The sequence below is a fragment of the Nicotiana attenuata genome, chromosome 2 (genome assembly GCF_001879085.1).
Source record: "Nicotiana attenuata strain UT chromosome 2, NIATTr2, whole genome shotgun sequence".
NCBI lineage: Eukaryota > Viridiplantae > Streptophyta > Magnoliopsida > Solanales > Solanaceae > Nicotiana > Nicotiana attenuata.
Window position 1 is genome coordinate 45065729 of NC_031990.1, and position 18933 is coordinate 45084661.

The 18933-nt window shown below is 36.2% G+C and overlaps 3 protein-coding genes across 3 annotated transcripts; 1 reads left to right on the top strand and 2 right to left on the bottom strand.

Annotated features, from left to right (window-relative positions):
- Positions 3081-8587, top strand: LOC109208654 (probable LRR receptor-like serine/threonine-protein kinase At4g20940). Its single transcript, XM_019371790.1, has 3 exons — positions 3081-5045; positions 5197-6735; positions 7355-8587. Exons 1-3 carry the CDS (start codon positions 3983-3985, stop codon positions 7936-7938), a joined length of 3186 nt encoding a protein of 1061 aa, XP_019227335.1. The 5' UTR covers positions 3081-3982; the 3' UTR covers positions 7939-8587.
- Positions 11396-13518, bottom strand: LOC109208660 (pentatricopeptide repeat-containing protein At2g01860). Its single transcript, XM_019371797.1, has one exon. The coding sequence runs from the start codon at positions 13132-13134 to the stop codon at positions 11608-11610; it is 1527 nt and encodes a 508-aa protein (XP_019227342.1). The 5' UTR covers positions 13135-13518; the 3' UTR covers positions 11396-11607.
- LOC109208666 (UDP-glycosyltransferase 91C1) lies at positions 13731-15535 on the bottom strand. Its single transcript, XM_019371807.1, has one exon. It carries the CDS (start codon positions 15398-15400, stop codon positions 13982-13984), a length of 1419 nt encoding a protein of 472 aa, XP_019227352.1. The 5' UTR covers positions 15401-15535; the 3' UTR covers positions 13731-13981.

Sequence of the window (18933 nt, forward strand, 5' to 3'; positions counted from 1 at the left end):
GTCGAACTTCACCTCTAGAGCTGAAGTTTTTGTTTTGTAACTGGCTGAAGTTTTTGTTTTGTAACTGTCGAACTTCAGCTCTAGAGCTGAAGTTTTTGTTTGTAACTGGCGAACTTCACTCTAGAGCTGAAGTTTTTGTTTGTAACTGGCGAAGTTTTTGTTTGTAACTAGCGAACTTCAGCCTTCTTAGAGTTGAAGTTTTAATTGACTTTCCATATGATTCGAACGTTGAAAGTATTCACCAATATGTTTTTCTTTTGGGTAATCCAATTCACATGCTGCCTGCAATGACTTCTACTTCCCTATTTTAGAAGTCCACATATGCCAAAAAGCAAAAGCTACGCTGCTATTCCAAAGTTGGAAATAAAATATAACTTCGAAACCCAAACGCCAAACACCTTTGTACATTAACTGAAAGCCATACATACCATGCATGTGGACATCTGAGACGATAACGTCGAAAGAAACGCCGCTGAACCGAAGGATGCACAATGCATCTCCTGCGTAGAGAAGGAGGAGGAGAAAGGGGGCTGAAGTTGTTTAAAAAGTGGGTACAAAAACTTAAAAAAAAATTAGGTATAGGTTAAATGAGGGCGACCAAATAGGGTGCCCCGTGCAATTTTTACCCCGTTCTTAGCAAACGTTTATGCTAAGATCCTCCACCTATGGGCCGTTCTACGGGCCGTTCTTAGGCCCTTCTCTCAAATGTTTCTGCTAAGATCCTCCACCTAAGTCAAAAAAGGCAAAAGGAAAAAGAAGAATGAAAGTCTATTCTGAAAAGTTAAAGGGCAAAAGTGACGAGAAGACGAAAATAAAAGCTTCAAAGCGATATTAGGAAAGATATAGCACGAACAAATTAAGGACTAATTAATGAGAGGAAGAAAGTCAAGAAATAGTGTCAAAATAAAGTGTCATCGTGGCATAGTCCATAATTAAGATGAGACATAAGTGTTTTTTACAAAATAAATGTTTGATAGCCAACAATCGAAAGTGGAGTTAGATATGTCGTACCAACTGCCAAAGGACAACGACGGAAACATCATTAAACGAATTCCCTGTATTGCATGCAATTTTTTGGAATTAAATGTCATAATGTGGACAGTGATGGTTTTTGCAAAGGTTGCTTAACGTGGGTATGATTTGGTCAAACAAACTATGAGAAATTTGAGACAAGCGATAAAATGAAGTGGACAAGTAAGAACTGAAATTAAATTTATTGTATGAAAACCTTTCACTAGTACAAGTGAATGTTTGCGAGAGTAGTGTGTACGAATAGCTTACCTTTACGTTGTGAAGATAAAGAGACTGTTTTGGATAGACACTCAGGTCAAGGAAAGCATAATCACAACAATTTCGAAAAATAAATACAGTAGTAGAGAAGCCATAGAAAAAGAAAGTAGTACCAACAAGGAAATAAGTTAATCGAAACAAAAAGAATAACGGTAATAATAGAAATCTAAGAACCAACAAAAATATAAGAATAATACAAATATTAATGGTATGGAAAAGAAATAAGCTCGACTATATAATATATTGGCAGAAATTACACATAAAAGGAGATAAATAAATAAAATATATAAAAACCCTGGTCAAAGGGAAAATGTAGGCCCCAGTGTGATGTGTACAAACTACAGACCACACTCTCCTAGGGCTGTGCATAATTTGGTAAATATCGAATTACCGTACCGAAGCCGAAAATTTTGGTATTTGGGTAGACGGTATTTGGTTTAAGTTTTTGAAAAAAATTGGTATTGGGTATGGTATTTGGTATTTTAAAATAAAATACCGAAATACCGATACCGTACCGAAATATATATTATAACACATATTATCAATTATAACATAAATATAAAAAGTCTAAGATTTTATTTTCCTTTATTCTCTAAGTTCATCAATTAACTCTAAACAAGTAACAAGACATTTCTAATGATCAAATATTCTTTTATGTACAATTTCTCTATCTGGGTCGATATTTGCTAGTTTTGGACAAAATTTTTGCAACAAACATTTTCAGTTTTGTATTTTTGAGTACTTTAATTACGAATATTAGAGTCTATGGCTCTATGCACTAGTTAGTATTCAAACCGAAGTTACCGAACCGGATAAACCGAAACCGAAAGGAGAAAAACCGAACCATACCGAATTTAATTAGGTACGGTATTGGTATAAGATTTTAAGAAATCGAATACCGAAAATACCGAACCGAAATATCAAAATACCGTACCGTACCGACCGACGAACACCCCTACGCTCTCCCATGCTTCTACACAACACATCACTTCCCAATACAAAGGACATAACACAATCTTAAAATAACTACATTTGATAAATCCTTTTCACGTCCACAATGAATGAAAAGATTCCTAATGCCTTTTTCGCGGTAAAAGCTCATAATTTACTGACAAATCACGCCAAAAACGCCCTTCATTTCCCGCTATTTCGCCTTTTCCCCCCCTCTTTTCTTGCCAAATTTTCTTTTTTTTTTCTTCCAAAATATTGAAACTTTTAAACAAATAAATAATTCTTAAATCTCAAAAGAATGTAAGATAAAAATGTTAATTAGTACTTAATATATTATTCAAGTCTCAAGCATAGATTCCAAACAATGTAACATACCAATTGCACTTTTACATATGAGTCCTTACTTCTCATAGTATTATTGCGATCTAGATCTCTTTAGTTTGAAAAGAAAATGTATGTAATAATAACTCAAGAGTTTTACAAATATAATTTCTTAAATTCCAAATTACTATAATATATTAATTGTCTCATCTTGATATTTTGTTGGTATTTGTTTACTTGGAGAAATTGGTTATAAAATTAATTTTTTTAAAATTTAAAATTTGATACTCGAACCCTATTTCTGAAATACAATGCAGGAACACATTGCAAAGTCATATCGAGAAAGAAAGAATATAAAAATCTTAAAAACATTATACAAATTTTGAAATAGTTACTAGCAAATTGTTAATAAACTAGTTCCAAATTTCTAATTTCACTAAAACAATTCCAAAAAGAATATTCAAGTATTAGAAAATCCAAATAAAAATTCCAAAGAATAAAACGAGACATAATTATTGGGGTCTTTATTGAGTTTTCCAACAAAAATGTCCTTTTTAGAGAGAGAAGTTGAGAGTTGTAAGAGAGAGAGAGAAAACTTTGTCCATGAAATAGGAAGAAGACAAATGCTGAGTGTGTCACTGCCATTTCTGGGGGTTTGAGGCTTCTCTTTCATTCATATAATCTCAAAAAACAACACTAGGGTTTTACACTTTTTGTTTTGGAGCTTTTCTTGAACTTCATTTGTAATGTTATCAAGATTTCTAAAGGGCTAAACGCTTTGCTGGTCCATTTCGAGGCTACCACTTGAGTGCATTTACACTGCATTAAAGAAGAGGGGAAGTTGGTGAATGTGGGAGCAAACCTGAGGTTCCAACATAACTCAAAAAGGTGTAATCATTGCAAGAAGCTGAATTTCTTCAGTAAATCTTTGAAAAAGACTGCTTCTTTTTTGGTCATTAAGCTTACATTCTTGGTAAAAATGTTTGTTGTTATGTGAGAAATTGCTTGAACTTGTTCTGTCTGCACTTTGTTTTTTTCACTCATTGCCTCCTTTCAGCTACTATTTGTAGAAAAATTGCTCTTCTTGAATCTGTCTTGCATTGCTGTTTTTAGACAGAATTTGGTTTTTGGTCCATATATTGTTGGCTGAAGGAGGATTCTTGTGATTTTGGGTTGAAGTTGGATGCTTTTTGGCTGTTGTTTTACTGCTTTTGAGCTGTAATGGTTGTTATTGAGGTTTAGTGGCATGGATATAAGTTTGTGAAAAGTGGTTTTCATATGTTGAGCTTCTACTTATAGTGAACCTCATACTTACAGCTGCCCCCTTTTGGATTTCTTTAAGCTTGGAAGTTTGAAGATTTTCTTGATTTTTTGGTGTGAGTTTGTCACTTTGTTTAGCAGAGCTTCTTCTGGTGTTATAATGAAGCTATTTAGGTGCTTGATACTTGTGCTTTGTTTTGGTTCTGCTATGGGGCAGCTTCCTTCTCAGGACATTTTGACCCTTCTTGAGTTCAGGAAGGGTATAAAACATGATCCCACGGGTTATGTACTTCAGTCATGGAATGAGGAGTCGATTGATTTTAACGGTTGCCCTTCATCTTGGAACGGTATAATGTGCAATGGTGGTAATGTTGCAGCTGTTGTCCTTGATAACTTAGGTTTATCTGCTGATGCAGATTTGAGTGTGTTTGCGAACCTCACAATGCTTGTGAAACTCTCTATGGCTAACAATTCAATTGCTGGAAATATGCCAAACAAAATTGGTGAATTCAAGAGCCTTAAGTATCTGGATATTTCAAACAATCTATTCACCTCCTCTTTACCACCAGAGATTGGAAAAGTAGGAAGCTTAAAGAATCTGTCATTAGCTGGTAACAACTTCTCTGGCCCAATCCCCGATACGATTTCAGAGCTCATGTCAATTGAATCTTTGGATTTGAGCCACAACTTTCTTTCTGGGCCACTTCCTTCATCTTTGACCAAGTTAAATAATTTGGTATACCTCAATCTATCTCTTAATGGATTTACAAAGAAAATCCCAAAAGGATTTGAGCTAATGGCTAACCTTGACGTTCTTGACTTGCATGGAAATATGCTTGATGGTACTTTGGATCCAGAGTTCTTAATGTTTACTACTGCTACTTATGTTGACTTAAGTGGAAATTTACTTGTCAGTTCTACCTCTCAACAGCAGAAATTTCTGCCGGGCATATCGGAGTCGGTAAAGTACTTGAGTCTTAGCCATAATCAACTTACTGGGTCACTAGTAAGTGGCGGTGAAGCTCAGGCATTTGGGAACTTGAAAGTTCTGGATTTGAGCTACAATCAGCTGTCGGGGGAATTACCTGGCTTCAATTTTGTTTATGATCTTCAGGTCCTTAAGCTCAGCAACAATAGATTTTCCGGGTTCGTCCCAAATGATCTTTTGAAAGGAGATTCTTTGGTTCTCACAGAATTGGATTTAAGTGGAAACAACCTCACAGGTATATTCCAAACTGCTCTCATTTTGAAATACATTGCAAATATTGTACTAGTATTTCATTAACCTTGTGTTGAACTGAAGTTACAACAAAAAAAGTAGTTTATTTGCTATCATTTAGTTAGTGTGCTTTACGCAGCCACTTCATTTTACAGGGTCAATAAGCATGATTACATCAACAACTTTGCGTGTCCTTAACTTATCCTCCAATGCTCTTTCCGGTGAACTTCCAATGGTGACAGGAAGTACTGCAGTACTTGATCTCTCAAAGAACCAGTTAGAGGGAAATCTAACTAGAATGCAGAAATGGGGGAATGTTGAATTTCTTGACCTCAGCCAAAACCGATTGACTGGAAACATTCCTGAGGTTACAGCTCAGTTTCTGCGGTTAAATCACCTAAACCTTTCTCACAATACCCTTACTGGAACTCTCCCAAAGGTTATCACACAGTTTCCTAAGATCACAGTCCTTGATCTCAGTTTCAACCAGTTGGATGGGCCTCTTCTCACTTCTCTGCTGACATTACCCACTATTGAAGAACTTCACCTACAAAACAATGCACTTGTTGGAAGTATTGATTTCCCTGCCCCCTCTGCTACTCCCAACCTCCGAGTTCTTGATCTTTCTCATAATCAGCTTGCTGGTTATCTTCCTGATGAGTTTGGCTCGTTGACCGCTCTTCAAGTACTTGATATAGCTGCAAATAATTTCTCTGGATCTCTGCCTACTTCGATTGGTCAAGTTAGTGCACTTACTTCTCTTGACATTTCGCAGAATCATTTTACTGGTCCACTGCCAAAGAATCTGCGTAATGGCCTCCAAAGCTTTAATGCGTCACTCAATGACTTATCTGGTGTTGTTCCTGAAAATTTGAGAAAATTTCCGTTATCATCTTTCTATCCTGGAAACTCTGGACTTCAATTTCCAAATCCTCCATCAGGATCTGGCCAAGCTTCAGCAGAAAACCAGAAAAGCAGATCACTTAAGAGTATCATCAAGGTGGTAATAATAGTTGCTTGTGTAATTGCTCTTATTATTTTGGTGTTACTAGCCATTTTCATTTACTATATACGAGCGTCAAGGAAGCCTCATCCTCAAGTTACTAAAAAGGATGTTCATCACCAAGCCCCATCACATCCTTCTGGCTTTAGTAGTAGGGAGGGTACAGGTGGTGTAGTCGTTTCAGCTGAAGACCTTATGACTTCACGAAAAGGATCATCAGAAATAATTAGTCCAGATGAGAAAATGGCTGCTATAACTGGTTTCTCCCCTTCGAAAGGTAGCCATTTCTCATGGTCACCAGAGTCTGGAGATTCGTATATTGCAGAAAACTTTGCAAGGTTAGATGTGAGGTCTCCAGATCGTCTTGCTGGAGAGCTGTACTTCCTTGATGATACAATCTCTTTTACACCCGAGGACCTATCTAGGGCTCCGGCTGAAGTCCTAGGCAGAAGCAGCCATGGTACATCTTACAGGGCAACACTAGAGAACGGGTTGCTCCTGACTGTGAAATGGTTGAGAGAAGGAGTGGCAAAGCAGCGAAAGGATTTTGCAAAGGAGGCAAAAAAGTTTGCCAATATAAGGCATCCTAATGTAGTAGGATTAAGAGGTTACTACTGGGGTCCCACACAGCACGAGAAGCTCATTCTTTCGGATTATATATCTCCCGGAAGTCTTGCAAGTTTCCTCTATGGTAAGCTTCATGTGTTAGCTCTAAACTCTCATGTAATGTTTTGCTGTAAATCCACAGTAGAGGCTTTGTCTCCCTCTTCTTTAATCTAGTCAGTTTTCTTTAGTTCCCATTTCATATTTCATATGAGGCAATCTGATTGTGATATATCTGACTGTTCTTATGGTTCATATGTTTTTCCAATGTGCATTATAGTAGAGCACTTTTAACATTGCTATGTGATCCAGTGGCGGGATTTTACAAAAGAACCTCAAGTATTTAGTCTTTGGTTTGATGTGATAATATTTTAGCACGTCTAGAGCCCAATACAATGTGCTTACCTGTCTTTTGTTCGCGTAATTTAGCACCAAGTTGTAAGATACCATATATAGTAAGTGATGTTCACTACACAAGCTGTGAGGGATTTGCAGTACGGTACTTGTTATTTCCAGTAGCTAAAATTCTTGATATTTCAGTTCTTAATGGGTCTGAAGAATGTGGTGTTTGGCTCTGTTTCATGATTCACTTTGTTGGAAATCAGCTAGAATGTGATACATTTTTCTTATTTCATAATCCTTGTGTAGATCTCAATATTTATGTGGTCATTCTCGATATACTTCTCTAATCTGCTGCACGTTTGTAGATCGACCGGGTAGAAAAGGCCCACCACTAACGTGGCCCCAAAGACTCAAAATATCAGTTGATGTTGCACGTGGTCTGAACTACCTCCATTTTGATCGTGAGGTGCCACACGGAAACCTTAAAGCAACTAACATCTTGTTGGACGGGCCAGACCTTAATGCACGAGTTGCGGATTACTGCCTTCACCGCCTCATGACTCAAGCCGGCACAGTAGAACAGATTCTTGATGCTGGAGTGTTGGGTTATCGTGCCCCCGAGTTGGCTGTGTCGAAGAAGCCACTGCCTTCCTTCAAATCAGATGTATATGCTTTTGGAGTTGTTTTGTTGGAGCTGCTAAGTGGGAAGTGTGCAGGTGATGTCGTCTCTGGCGAAGATGGTGGAGTAGACTTAACTGACTGGGTAAGGTTGAAGGTGGCAGAAAGTTGTGGCTCGGATTGTTTTGACAGTATGTTATCGGCCGAGATCGGAAATCCAGCAATGGAGAAGCAGATGAAGGAGGTTCTTGGGATAGCTGTTCGATGCATTCGTTCTGTATCTGAGAGGCCAGGTATCAAGACTATATATGAGGACCTTTCATCTATATAGTTTGTACTCATTTTGGTATTGGTGAACCATATGTTTTGCTCTTCTTTGGGAATCAAATAGCTCATTGACCTCCCTTTTGAGTAGTAGAATTAGATCCAGTTAGTGTGTGAATGGGCCGGGGCTAGTTTTATTGACCGTTTGCTTGTTGTAAATTGGGGCATACTTAATGTGTAAACAAACTTTTCTCCCCTTTTGGTGGACAATTCAAAAGCAAAGAGGCTAAGTACTTTTGGCCTACTTTATTGTTTTGATGAGGACCTACTTTATTGGTAGCAAGATATGCATGCAGATGTGGTATCATTTGAGGATAAGAGTATGCATTGGTATCTGTTTTCTGGAGTTCCAATTGTATGGCGGAGGAGAAAATTATTCTTGAAACTCCCTCTTTTAATATGCCGCGGATGCTATGCTGGAAATCCCTTCTTTGAACGCGCCATGGATACTATTCTGGGAGTGACTAAAATTGAAGTAACTCTGAGTTTATTTCCAAATCTGCAGCACGGATATGCTCTAACAATTCAGCTGACATTAATTCTGCTCTGCATAGTGGCCACTAAGGTTTTATAGAAAAATCCTACTGTAGACGTGGAGTATGATTATATGCTCAAATTGATAAATTGCCAATTTTGAATAAACCTTGTTATAGGCTTATAGCTCCCCCTATTTCTTTTTTCTGTCTTTTCGTTTTATTTTTTAAAATAGAAGATGTTCATTGCAATGCTGCTTGAGACAACTACCAAATTTAATGACAAGCGGGAATCTAGTTGTAAGATGTTAATTGCAATGGTTGCATGTGACAACTAGTAACTTTAAAGACAAGTGAACCTAGTTGTAAATTGTCTCATTTGCCGCATACATCGCCATGGATCATGCTTACAATCTCAAAACGTCACAAAATTTGCCTCCAAACCTACAAACCACCGAAAGCACTTGGGCTCATATCCTAGGTACTTACCGGGGAAAGTGTACATTTAGCCACTAATTAGAGATGTCTTTAATCTTTAGTCACTGTTTAAAATATATTTACTCTTTAGTCACTGTTTAAAATATATTTACTCTTTGTCCTGTATTTGCACCTTCCGTTGTTAAACATTAGGACATCATGTCCTTAACTTTATATGTGCAGTGTAAATGTTAAGGATATGGCGTCCTTAACTTCACGTGTGCAGTGTAAATGTTAAGGACATAATGTCCTTAACTTGTATTGCACATTCTGTTGTTAAACTTTAGGACCTCATGTCCTTAATTTCGTATGTGTAGTGTATATTTAAAGACATTATATCCTTAACTTCATGTGTGCAGTGTAAATATTAAGGACATAATGTCCTTAACTTTATGAGTGTTGTGTAAATATTAAGGACATGGTGTCCTTTACTTCATGAATGTTGTGTAAATATTAAGGACAAAGTGTCCTGTATTTTCACCTTCCGTTGATAAACTTTAGGACATCATGTCCTTAACTTCATATGTGCAGTGTAAATGTTAAGGACATGGCATCCTTAACTTCATGTGTGCAGTGTAAATGTTAAGGACACCATATCCTTAATATTTACAGAGCACTCATGAAGAAAGGGTAAAAATGTCTTTTCGTATTAATTTTAATAGAGTAGTGACTATTTTTGCTCAGCATTAAAAATACTGGATAAAAACTAAATACCATGCTAAAAAGTGGTTATCCCACGCTATTTCTACCACTTGCTACCGGACGGCACAAGGCCCATTGGCTTTTCTTCTTGTTAAAGCAAAGGAATTTTTACATTCGTATACCATATAGGAAACCTTATTACCCTCAATGTTTAAGGTTTGATATAATTACATTTAGTGTACCAAATTACCAATTCTATACCATAGTGTATTTTAAGAGTACAATTAATGTAGCATATATCCCTCCTTAATTCAAGGTACCAAAAATGGGCCATTTTTTTTGTTCTGTATCTTTTAGCAGCTTCTCTCCTTTGTTTACATTAAACATATTCCTGAATATATTCCTTCTCCCTCCTTCTTTTACTATTTTCAACTTCCCCTTCACCGTTTCTGAAAACTTTGGCCCCAATTTCACTGCAAAACATCAAAATAGGAAAATATTTTTATTGTTTTCTTAAAGAAGGAAAAAGGAAAAGAATGAACTAGATGTAAATAGACGCATACCATGTTCACGAATTCTATAAGCATAACTTTTTGCCTTCTTTCCCAATTTCCTCTTCTGCATAATTATAGCAGAATCATCTTGACCTGCAATTAATATCAATGTATAAAAGAGTTAGGAAAAATGAGTTTTGTTTAATTTTCCTGTTTTTCATAAATATTCTGGACATACTTGGTATTGACTGAAATTCAGATTGAAACTCGAAGAAGAAGAAGAAGAAGAAGAAGAAGAAGAAGAAGAAGAAGACGAAGAAATTGTAGATAAATTGTAGACTGTTTTTTGCAGAAGATTTTGTAGAAGTTTTAGTCGTTTTGGATTTGTGAAAACAGAAAACAATGCATCTACAATCAGAATACAAATAATCTACAATTTATCTACAAAATATCTACAAACTGGATACATTGAATTTTAATATCCCAATTCCCATTTCAATTGTAGATAATTTGTAGATATAGTAAAAATTTTGTAATCATCCATTTTAGGATGTCAGACATTTTGAAATCAACAATTTCTAATCATAGATTGTATTTTATTTTGTCGTATAAATGTAGTAACTTTGTAGATAATTTTGAAAACAACATTGCTTTATTCTTTCATTAAACTGATTTGTAGTTTAATTGTAGGCAAATGTAGTAATTTTGTAGATAATACCGTAAAATCATAATTCTATGCAATTTCGAACTATACAAACCTGCACTTGTGTTATCGTTGGTGATTGCCAATTCCATATTGAAATCTCGTACACTTATACATAACGGATATGAACCTAAATTTTTATTCTCCTTTTTGGTCTCCATATACAGACGAACCCCCATATCATTCTAAATTTTTTCGTTTTTTTGGATTTCTAGATTGAGAGAAAAAAAAGATGAATAATAGATATATGATCGACAATTTGATTTCTGAAAACGACGAAGAACATAATATAGCAATTTTGAGTTGTTGAATCTCGAAGATTTGAATTCTACAATTTGAATTCAGTTTGTTGAAGCTGTTCATAGTTGAATCTGTTCGTACTTTTTGAAGCTGTTCGTACTTTTTTTTTTAATTTTTGAATTGTAGTTTAAGAGAAAAATACGCAGATGAGAAATCTCCTTTCCGTTTCAAAAATTGAATTTAATGTAGAATCAATCAATCCCAAGATTCTTTCCTGATTTTTAGCGCGTTTTTAAGGGAATATTCTGCCCTTTTAATACCTAATAAACGAATGGTACAGAAATTGTAGGAAAAATGTGGACTAGGCGGGTAATTTAGATACTATGCACATATTTGGTAATAAAGTTTCATATATGGTATAGGAAGGAAAAAATCCCTAAAGCAAATACACTTTTCAAGAAAAATTCTATTGCAAAATTAGCATTATTCAGACCTAAGGTGGAAAAGAAAATATTACAAGAACCTATGGTTGCCACCAGTTACAATGCTTTAACTATGCAAGTGAGTAGAGGGGTGGGATAAAGGTGTGACTTTAAACAGCAGGAACTCTAAAGTACAAGTAAAAAACACCGCAAGATACACAAATTTTACTGTTGCAACTTTGACATTCTATGTTCGTCCAACCTGAATCCAGCCATCTCTGCCTCCTTACGGATATCTTCACACTTGGCCATCCTTCCAGAAGCCATATAAATTTTAACCAAGCTGCAGTATATATCAAATGTTGGACCAAAACCTGCTTCCTTAAGTTTAGAGAAATAGCGTACAGCCCGTGAGACATCGTTCAAAGCAACAAAGAGCTTAATCACTACACGATAAGCTGGAAGATCAAAAAGGCAATTTGAAGCCTCCATTTCCCATAGCATGGCTAACGCCTCCCTATATTTGTTAGCCGAATAACGACAGTGAATTAGAGTAGTATACATAACTACATTTGGATTGCCACCAGATTTCCTGAACCAATCATATAATCCCTCCACAATCTCGAATCTTCCTAGCCTAATGCAAATTTTCATGATAGCTGTACAGTCTTGTGGTGTCAAATCCAGATCATCTCTCGCAGCAAGCTCTTCTAACAATGCCAAGACAAGTGTGCTTTTATCAGGATCCTTACCAAGCTCCAATATTAGCTTAGCATACACCCCAGTACCAAGCACTCTGTTACATCCCTTAGCTATTGAGAGAAGCTTCAAAGCAAGTTTCAGGCTTCCTCCTTTGATAAAACCCCTTAACATTGCTTCATACACACTCCGACTGGCCAAGCCAGTGAACTTATCCAAATCAAAAGGCACTTTTAGCTCGTTTGACCCCGCCAAGACTTCAATGGTAGAAGCGAGAACATGATCATCCGGGAAAAGATGGGGTTGTTTCTTCATCCAACAGAATGTTTGTAGAGCTCTCTCAGGAAGTCCCAAGTAACCCAACTCTCTGATTGTCAATGATAATGATCCTTTTCGAAGAAAGGGACCCCACTTACTTAGAACCTTTGATACATTTTCCTCTTTTGAAAGGCCCTGAATTTCTTTGGCCAAACCAATCAAGAAAGTTGGATTCTTGTACACTTGCTTTGATATGGATTGCCTTGAAACATTTGAGAATCTCTTTGGTGTAGGAAGTCCTAAAGGTCGAATCTTGTAAGGAAGGGGCAGAGGCAGAGGCCTTTCTCTATTCAATTTTCCAGGCTTCTGAGGAATCCTCCCTTTGAAAAGAGATGAAATTGCTTCCATCTCATCCGACTCCCATATAGTCTCTTCTACTTCCACTTCCAAATCCTCATCAATTTCCTCATCAGCAGCAGTGGAAGTATCAATAGTTGGCTGCTGAGTAATCTCGTCAGCATCCTCGATGAAGACCCTTTTGAAGCTATAGTCCATGTCTGGTGGAAGCTTGGGTCGTCGAGGATTTCTGAGGTTCTTTGGGAGTTTTCTGTGGTTAATTCTGTTAATACGAACAGCCATGAAAACAACTCTTTTCCCTCTTCTTCCAAGACTTGAAGAAGGTATTTCAGAAGCAGCTGTACTGGGACTACTACTCTGTGAGATGGGATATGTGGATGAAGACCAAGGAAGGGTCTCACGGGTGGTAGAAAACATGCAAGAGCTCCTGCTGAGCATTTGGTCGAACAATTTGCGGGCACAGGACTAGTGGAACCTCCAACTATCCCACTTGGGTCTTCAATGAAACCACTTAAATGTAGCGAAGGATATGGAGAATAAGGGCTTACAAAGTGCCAGTCGTGTAGTCGGCTTTGACCAACAGATTAGGCGAGCAAATGGAGCACAGTTAAGGACTGACAAGGCATAGGACGAGGGAGAAAAACAAATCGTTTTCAGTGATGTACATTTATCTTCTTGTTGTTTTCTATTTTAAAAAAAAAAAGAAAAAAAGAAGAGAGGAATTTTTGACATGAAATGCATATATTATATTATGTTGTATCAAGGAAAAAGTTTGCGAAATTAATTATCCATATTTTCGTTAAAAGTTTGCTTAAACAAATGACATTATAAGTCATACACGACATTGCTTTTTAACCGAGCTCCAACTAATAAATTCTGAAATTTATTTTCACCCGTCATCTTCCCTTCTTCACTCATTTTCTAAAATGAATTAGCAATGAATTTGAACTCTTAATAAAGTTATATATCGTTAGTGGGAGCCAAATATTTTGAAAAATACCAAAAGAATATCATATAAGCGAACTGGATATTAATTTAAAATAAAAGAAAAAATAATACTAGTACTTAATTTGATTATAACATCTATTTTAACATCGTCTTATTGTCCACGATATTACATGGTTGAAGGAGGAGGAAGAAAAGTGGAACAAAAAGAATTTTAACTCGATTTTTGTCCACATATCTATTTCTATTACATGAAAGAAAGAGAAGGACATTAAACATCAAATATATCGAAAAATATCATAAAGATTATTCTCTCCTTTTTTTTGGGGCCAAAGATTATTCAGCTAGAATACTTTTGTCCCCTCTTTTCCATCAAATAACCAACACAATCATCAATAAGACTTCCATTTTTATTCCAATCTCCAAACAAACCTCTCATTTGTCTAGCATTGGCTCTCAATGTCTCTCCCTCTTCACTCACCACAGCAAACTTCACAGTTTCAGCCACAGATTCACTAGTAAACAATCCATCATTTTCATTTCTTGATATCTCTACACCAACCCCTTTACCTTGCAACAACCTAGTATTCAATCCTTGGTCATTCATCACTGGGAACATAATCAAAACCCGCCCGAAACAAAGCGCTTCTATGACCGAATTCCATCCACAATGAGTCAAGAATCCGCCTACCGATAAATGACTTAATATCTTGGCCTGTGGAACCCAACCTCTATAAATTATACCTCTGTTTTTAACTCTCTCTTCATAACCATCAGGAAGAATTTGTGGCTCTTCTTGATTCAGTTTTGGCTGATTTCTTATTACCCAAAAGAATGGCAATCCACATTTTTCTAACCCCAGAGCTAGCTCATTCAGCTCAGTTTGACTCAGTGTTGCTTCAGTTCCAAGTGCAACATACACCACAGAACTTTGGTTTTGCATATCTAGCCATTTTTTAATACTTAGCCATGTTGTATCATTGCTGCTGCGGCCCAAATCTTCTACAGATGGAGGAAGAACACCAATAGAGATGACAGGTTTCTGAAAAAGCTCAGAAACCAAGTTGAACCATTCAGGTTCAAACTCAACACAAGTTCTAAACAACACAACATCACTTCCATCTATTGAACCACCAAATCTGGCTCCATCAGATATACCAGATTCATCTGCTGGTGCTTCAAAGTTCTTCTTAATCTCGTGCAGTCGATATTTAACGTCTGTTTCGAAAGGAATCCAATTCGGAAGAACTGTATAATCCTCAGGTATTGACCTTTCATCGTTAAGCAAAACCTGAGGAGGTCCAAAAAAGGCCATAGTTGCAGCTGTAAAGAGACTAAAGAAAGCACACGAGACGCCTAAGTCGCGTGCACGTTGAGGTAGCCAGTGAGATGCATAGTCATAAACAATCCAATCTGGTTTCGGGTCTGATAAATTTTCAAGAAAAGTGATTAACGGGGTTTCGAGCAAATCAAAAGCAATTTTCAAGAACTGAGCTTTTTGATAAGGTATGTCCATTGAGGATTCAGCATGATCTGGTAAGTTTTCGACTTTAGGCAAAGGAATGCTAATAATATTTAGCAGGTGAGCAATATCAGAGGGAACCTTATCTAATCTCTCAATGTTTCTTGGAGTGGAAATGAAGGTTACTTTATGGCCTCTTTGTGCTATGCACTTTGATAAATGGAAAAAAGGTATAATATGTCCCATGGCTAGCCATGGGAACATAACTACATGAAGAGGTTTTTTTCCATTCTTCATTGAAGGAATTAAAGCACTACAAATAACCTGTTACTAATTTGTAATACTGCTATAAAGCAAAGTGTTATATTATACATGGTGCACTGCCGTGTTTTGACTTCCTATAAACGAGAAGTTTCAATATCTCTGACGCTAGCTAGATAAAAGCTTATGTATTTTAATATATAGATGGCAATTATATATATAGAAATCTTGCGTGCAACTTTCGGCAGCAACTTCCTGGAACTTTGTAGTAATATTTTGGTTAAAGAAATGGGACGATCCAACATGTTGTTTTAAAAAAAAAAAGATTTTCAAAGTGCGGGGTGCATCAGCCAATTGAAATATATCTACAACAGACTAAGACAGCAAAACATATTAATCTACATTTTCTAGTCCAAATCAAATGCGCGCCGCCGCAATGTTGGAATTCTGCATCTGAATATAGAAGGGTGATATTTGGAATTTACCCCTTTCTTCTCAAAAGTTAAGAGAAACGCGAACTCAAAAAAATAAAAAACGATATAGTGCTACCTCACAACTGTTTTAAAAGGTTTTTCTGGGCTCGCCCCGGGGCGGGGCACTATCAAAACGTCTTGAGACTTATGTGTGAGGCTTACGACCCCAAGCGCTCGACAGTGCTCCCTAAACACGCCTAACACTCAACGCTCGGGACTCGCCCAATAGTTCCTACATGTGTTGAATTGACTAATTTGCACTGTTAACTTTCAAAATTCTTTAACAAATGAATGATTAAAGTTCTTTTTATTTATAGAAATATGAAAATTATGAATAACTCAAATAACCAAACATATTATTGTATATTTGCTAATTGAGAACATCGTGAGGGTGAATATCATTTGAGTATTTCTTCTAAATATAGATAACCAAAATTTATATCTTTACTTGAAGATCTTCATGTCTTAGTTCTATGTCTCTCAAAATTATCATACATTTTTATTTTACTATTTCAAAAATAATTTCATATTTATTCATGAAGGAGTAATAGTTTAGATTACAATATTGAAAAATTTATTGTGTATTTACTTTTAAAAAGGTAAAATATGCAGTTTGATAATATATTTTAAGAAATTATAATTTTTAATTGTTTGAAAGTTAAGAGGTTGGAGTTAATTTATATTTCATAGTAACTTTAATAATATTGTATTAGTTATACTTATAAAACATGTTAAATATTTGATTTTATATGAGTTTCTTTAATTCTTTTTAGTTTTTTTGAACTTTTAATGCATCTTTTATATTTTATTATGTTATAATACTATATTATTAATTCATAAATTTAAAAAATTAAAGATCAGTGGGGCTTACGCACCATGTCTCAAGGCTTTCGCCTCGCCCCGTATTAAGTAAAACGCCTCGCCACACGCCCTCGCCTTTTAAAACACTGTCACACTACTAGAAAATTGCCAAAAACCGTCCACAACATACCGATCGAAATGGGTCGAAGAGGAAATCGACCGAAATCGATCAGAAAATAGGTAAATTGATCGGTAAAGTGAAAGAAAAAAATTTCACACAAAGATACCAACCACCATCGGTTGGAAAAAGTGGTCCCACAATTGCTACTTCTGATACATATAAAATTTCGACCAATGTCGGTCGAAAATTGGTCAATCTTTGACCAAGACCTGGTCATACTTGCATATTATCTACAAAAAAAGTTTAATTAAAAACTTTCAAGCATACCGACCAAAATCAGTGAGAAATTTTAATTTATTTTTTCCCGCGCAGGGTCAATTATTTTTTTCCATAACAAAAATTATTGTTTATAATTATTATTAATTTAGCGACCGATTTCGGTCTGTATTGTTGTTAAATTATTGTTATTTACAATCTACATATATTTAACAATACACACACACGCACACACGCGCGCGCACCCACACACACACTGTTGCTCCCAAACGCACATGTAAGTATACGTGGCCGTACAAGTAATAAAATGATAAGTCGAGTGTTGAACACACAGAGACTTGTATTAACTACCCACTTAATTCACCAAGATTGTTATTCAGTCGAGTCAATCAGAGTTCAAAAGTGTGATTATACTAAACAATAATTCTAACCAGTAACTAAATTATCAAGTATCAAAACGATTATTGTGTATTCAGTAGAGACAAATATTCCAGGGTTGTGATCGATTCACCAATCCTATTGTGCTCTAGTTAACTCTTCCTTTCATACAATTCACTCATGGTTGCTAATTAATCGAACATATAAAAACACCACGAATTAGCATAAATCAATACATTACACACCTGAAATCTACGAAACACAAGTAAAATATGAGGCGATATACATATAAATATATATATACTTTAACCTAAATATCAACACTCCACACATAGACTCTTGCTCGTCCTCGAGCAATGAGACTATCAGCTATACCCCAACAACCTACACATCTCAACTAGAGAGGAGCACTTCAATTTTTAACCATGCACCCTACCCTTGACTATGATCGATACCGACAATCAAGCACGAACATACAAATTTCACATTCTTCTCGTTTTAAACATGACCAAGTATAACATTTCAATTCAATCAATTCAAACAACCTATCCGTCACCACCCTACCTCAAGAGCCGACTCGTTACCACTAAGCACCCTCAACTCGTGCACTCACCCAACAAAAGAATTTTACAACATTACCAATCCTTCATGAGATCATGTGCCCTCACCAACAAACAAAAGAGCAAATATAGCATAGCCACACATTCAAGTATGCCTTTGAACATAATTTAAAGACATCACACAATTGACAAAATGCGTTCACTCTCATAAAGAATTCATGTGCATCCCGTTGTCGTACCATAAGCTTGCCCGTAGTGTACATCTCTACTAATCTAAGCTAGCCAAATCTAAGATCAATTAGGACTTTAAAGTTGTAATGTAGGCTAAGGGACGAGTAAGATGCATTTAGAAATAGTGACTAACCCTCCTAAGCACTTTAATACACTACATTCACAAATCGAGCACATATTCTTCTCAACCAATTCACTCGCCACAAGCCATATACAACATAACCCTTTTCCTATTAAGCACTTCTATATTCCCATTAGCATGCATTAGTAAGATTAGGAGGTGTGTGTTTTTTTACATTATTTAAACTATTTTTTTTCTTTCTTGCAATTTTTTTCTTTTTTTCTTTTCTACACACACTCCATACATTAAGGTTCATCGACTAGTGACCTTTTTCATAATTTTAGTGCACCTTAAGGGCCCTTCCATGGCTCCACTCGAAATCTACTCCCCAATCTCTCACCTTACTTCTTTTAGCGACTAAGTACCTTAAGAGATAAATGTTCAACAATCTCAAATTACGAACAAAATAGAGATACGACTTGTAATGTGGGTGCCAAAGCAAAGGTCTATAGGCTCCAAGGGGCTAGCAATTTTTTTTTATATTTAAGTGACAAGCACATCTATGATCAAGCAAGAAATACCTACGTCATCTCCTAGATTAGCACAACTTAATGATTTCGCTTCAATTAACACACAGGGCAAGTTCTAGACTACACAGGATTGCACAG

What these genes read in the sequence shown, in the direction of transcription:
- LOC109208654 (XM_019371790.1), top strand. Translation starts at nt 3,983, where the DNA reads ATGAAGCTATTTAGGTGCTTGATACTTGTGCTTTGTTTTGGTTCTGCT. An exon ending in AAGTGGAAACAACCTCACAG is followed by an intron (nt 5,046 to 5,196) that starts GTATATTCCAAA and finishes TTCATTTTACAG; the next exon opens with GGTCAATAAGCATGATTACA. An exon ending in TCTTGCAAGTTTCCTCTATG is followed by an intron (nt 6,736 to 7,354) that starts GTAAGCTTCATG and finishes GCACGTTTGTAG; the next exon opens with ATCGACCGGGTAGAAAAGGC.
- LOC109208660 (XM_019371797.1), bottom strand. Translation starts at nt 13,134, where the DNA reads ATGCTCAGCAGGAGCTCTTGCATGTTTTCTACCACCCGTGAGACCCTT.
- LOC109208666 (XM_019371807.1), bottom strand. Translation starts at nt 15,400, where the DNA reads ATGAAGAATGGAAAAAAACCTCTTCATGTAGTTATGTTCCCATGGCTA.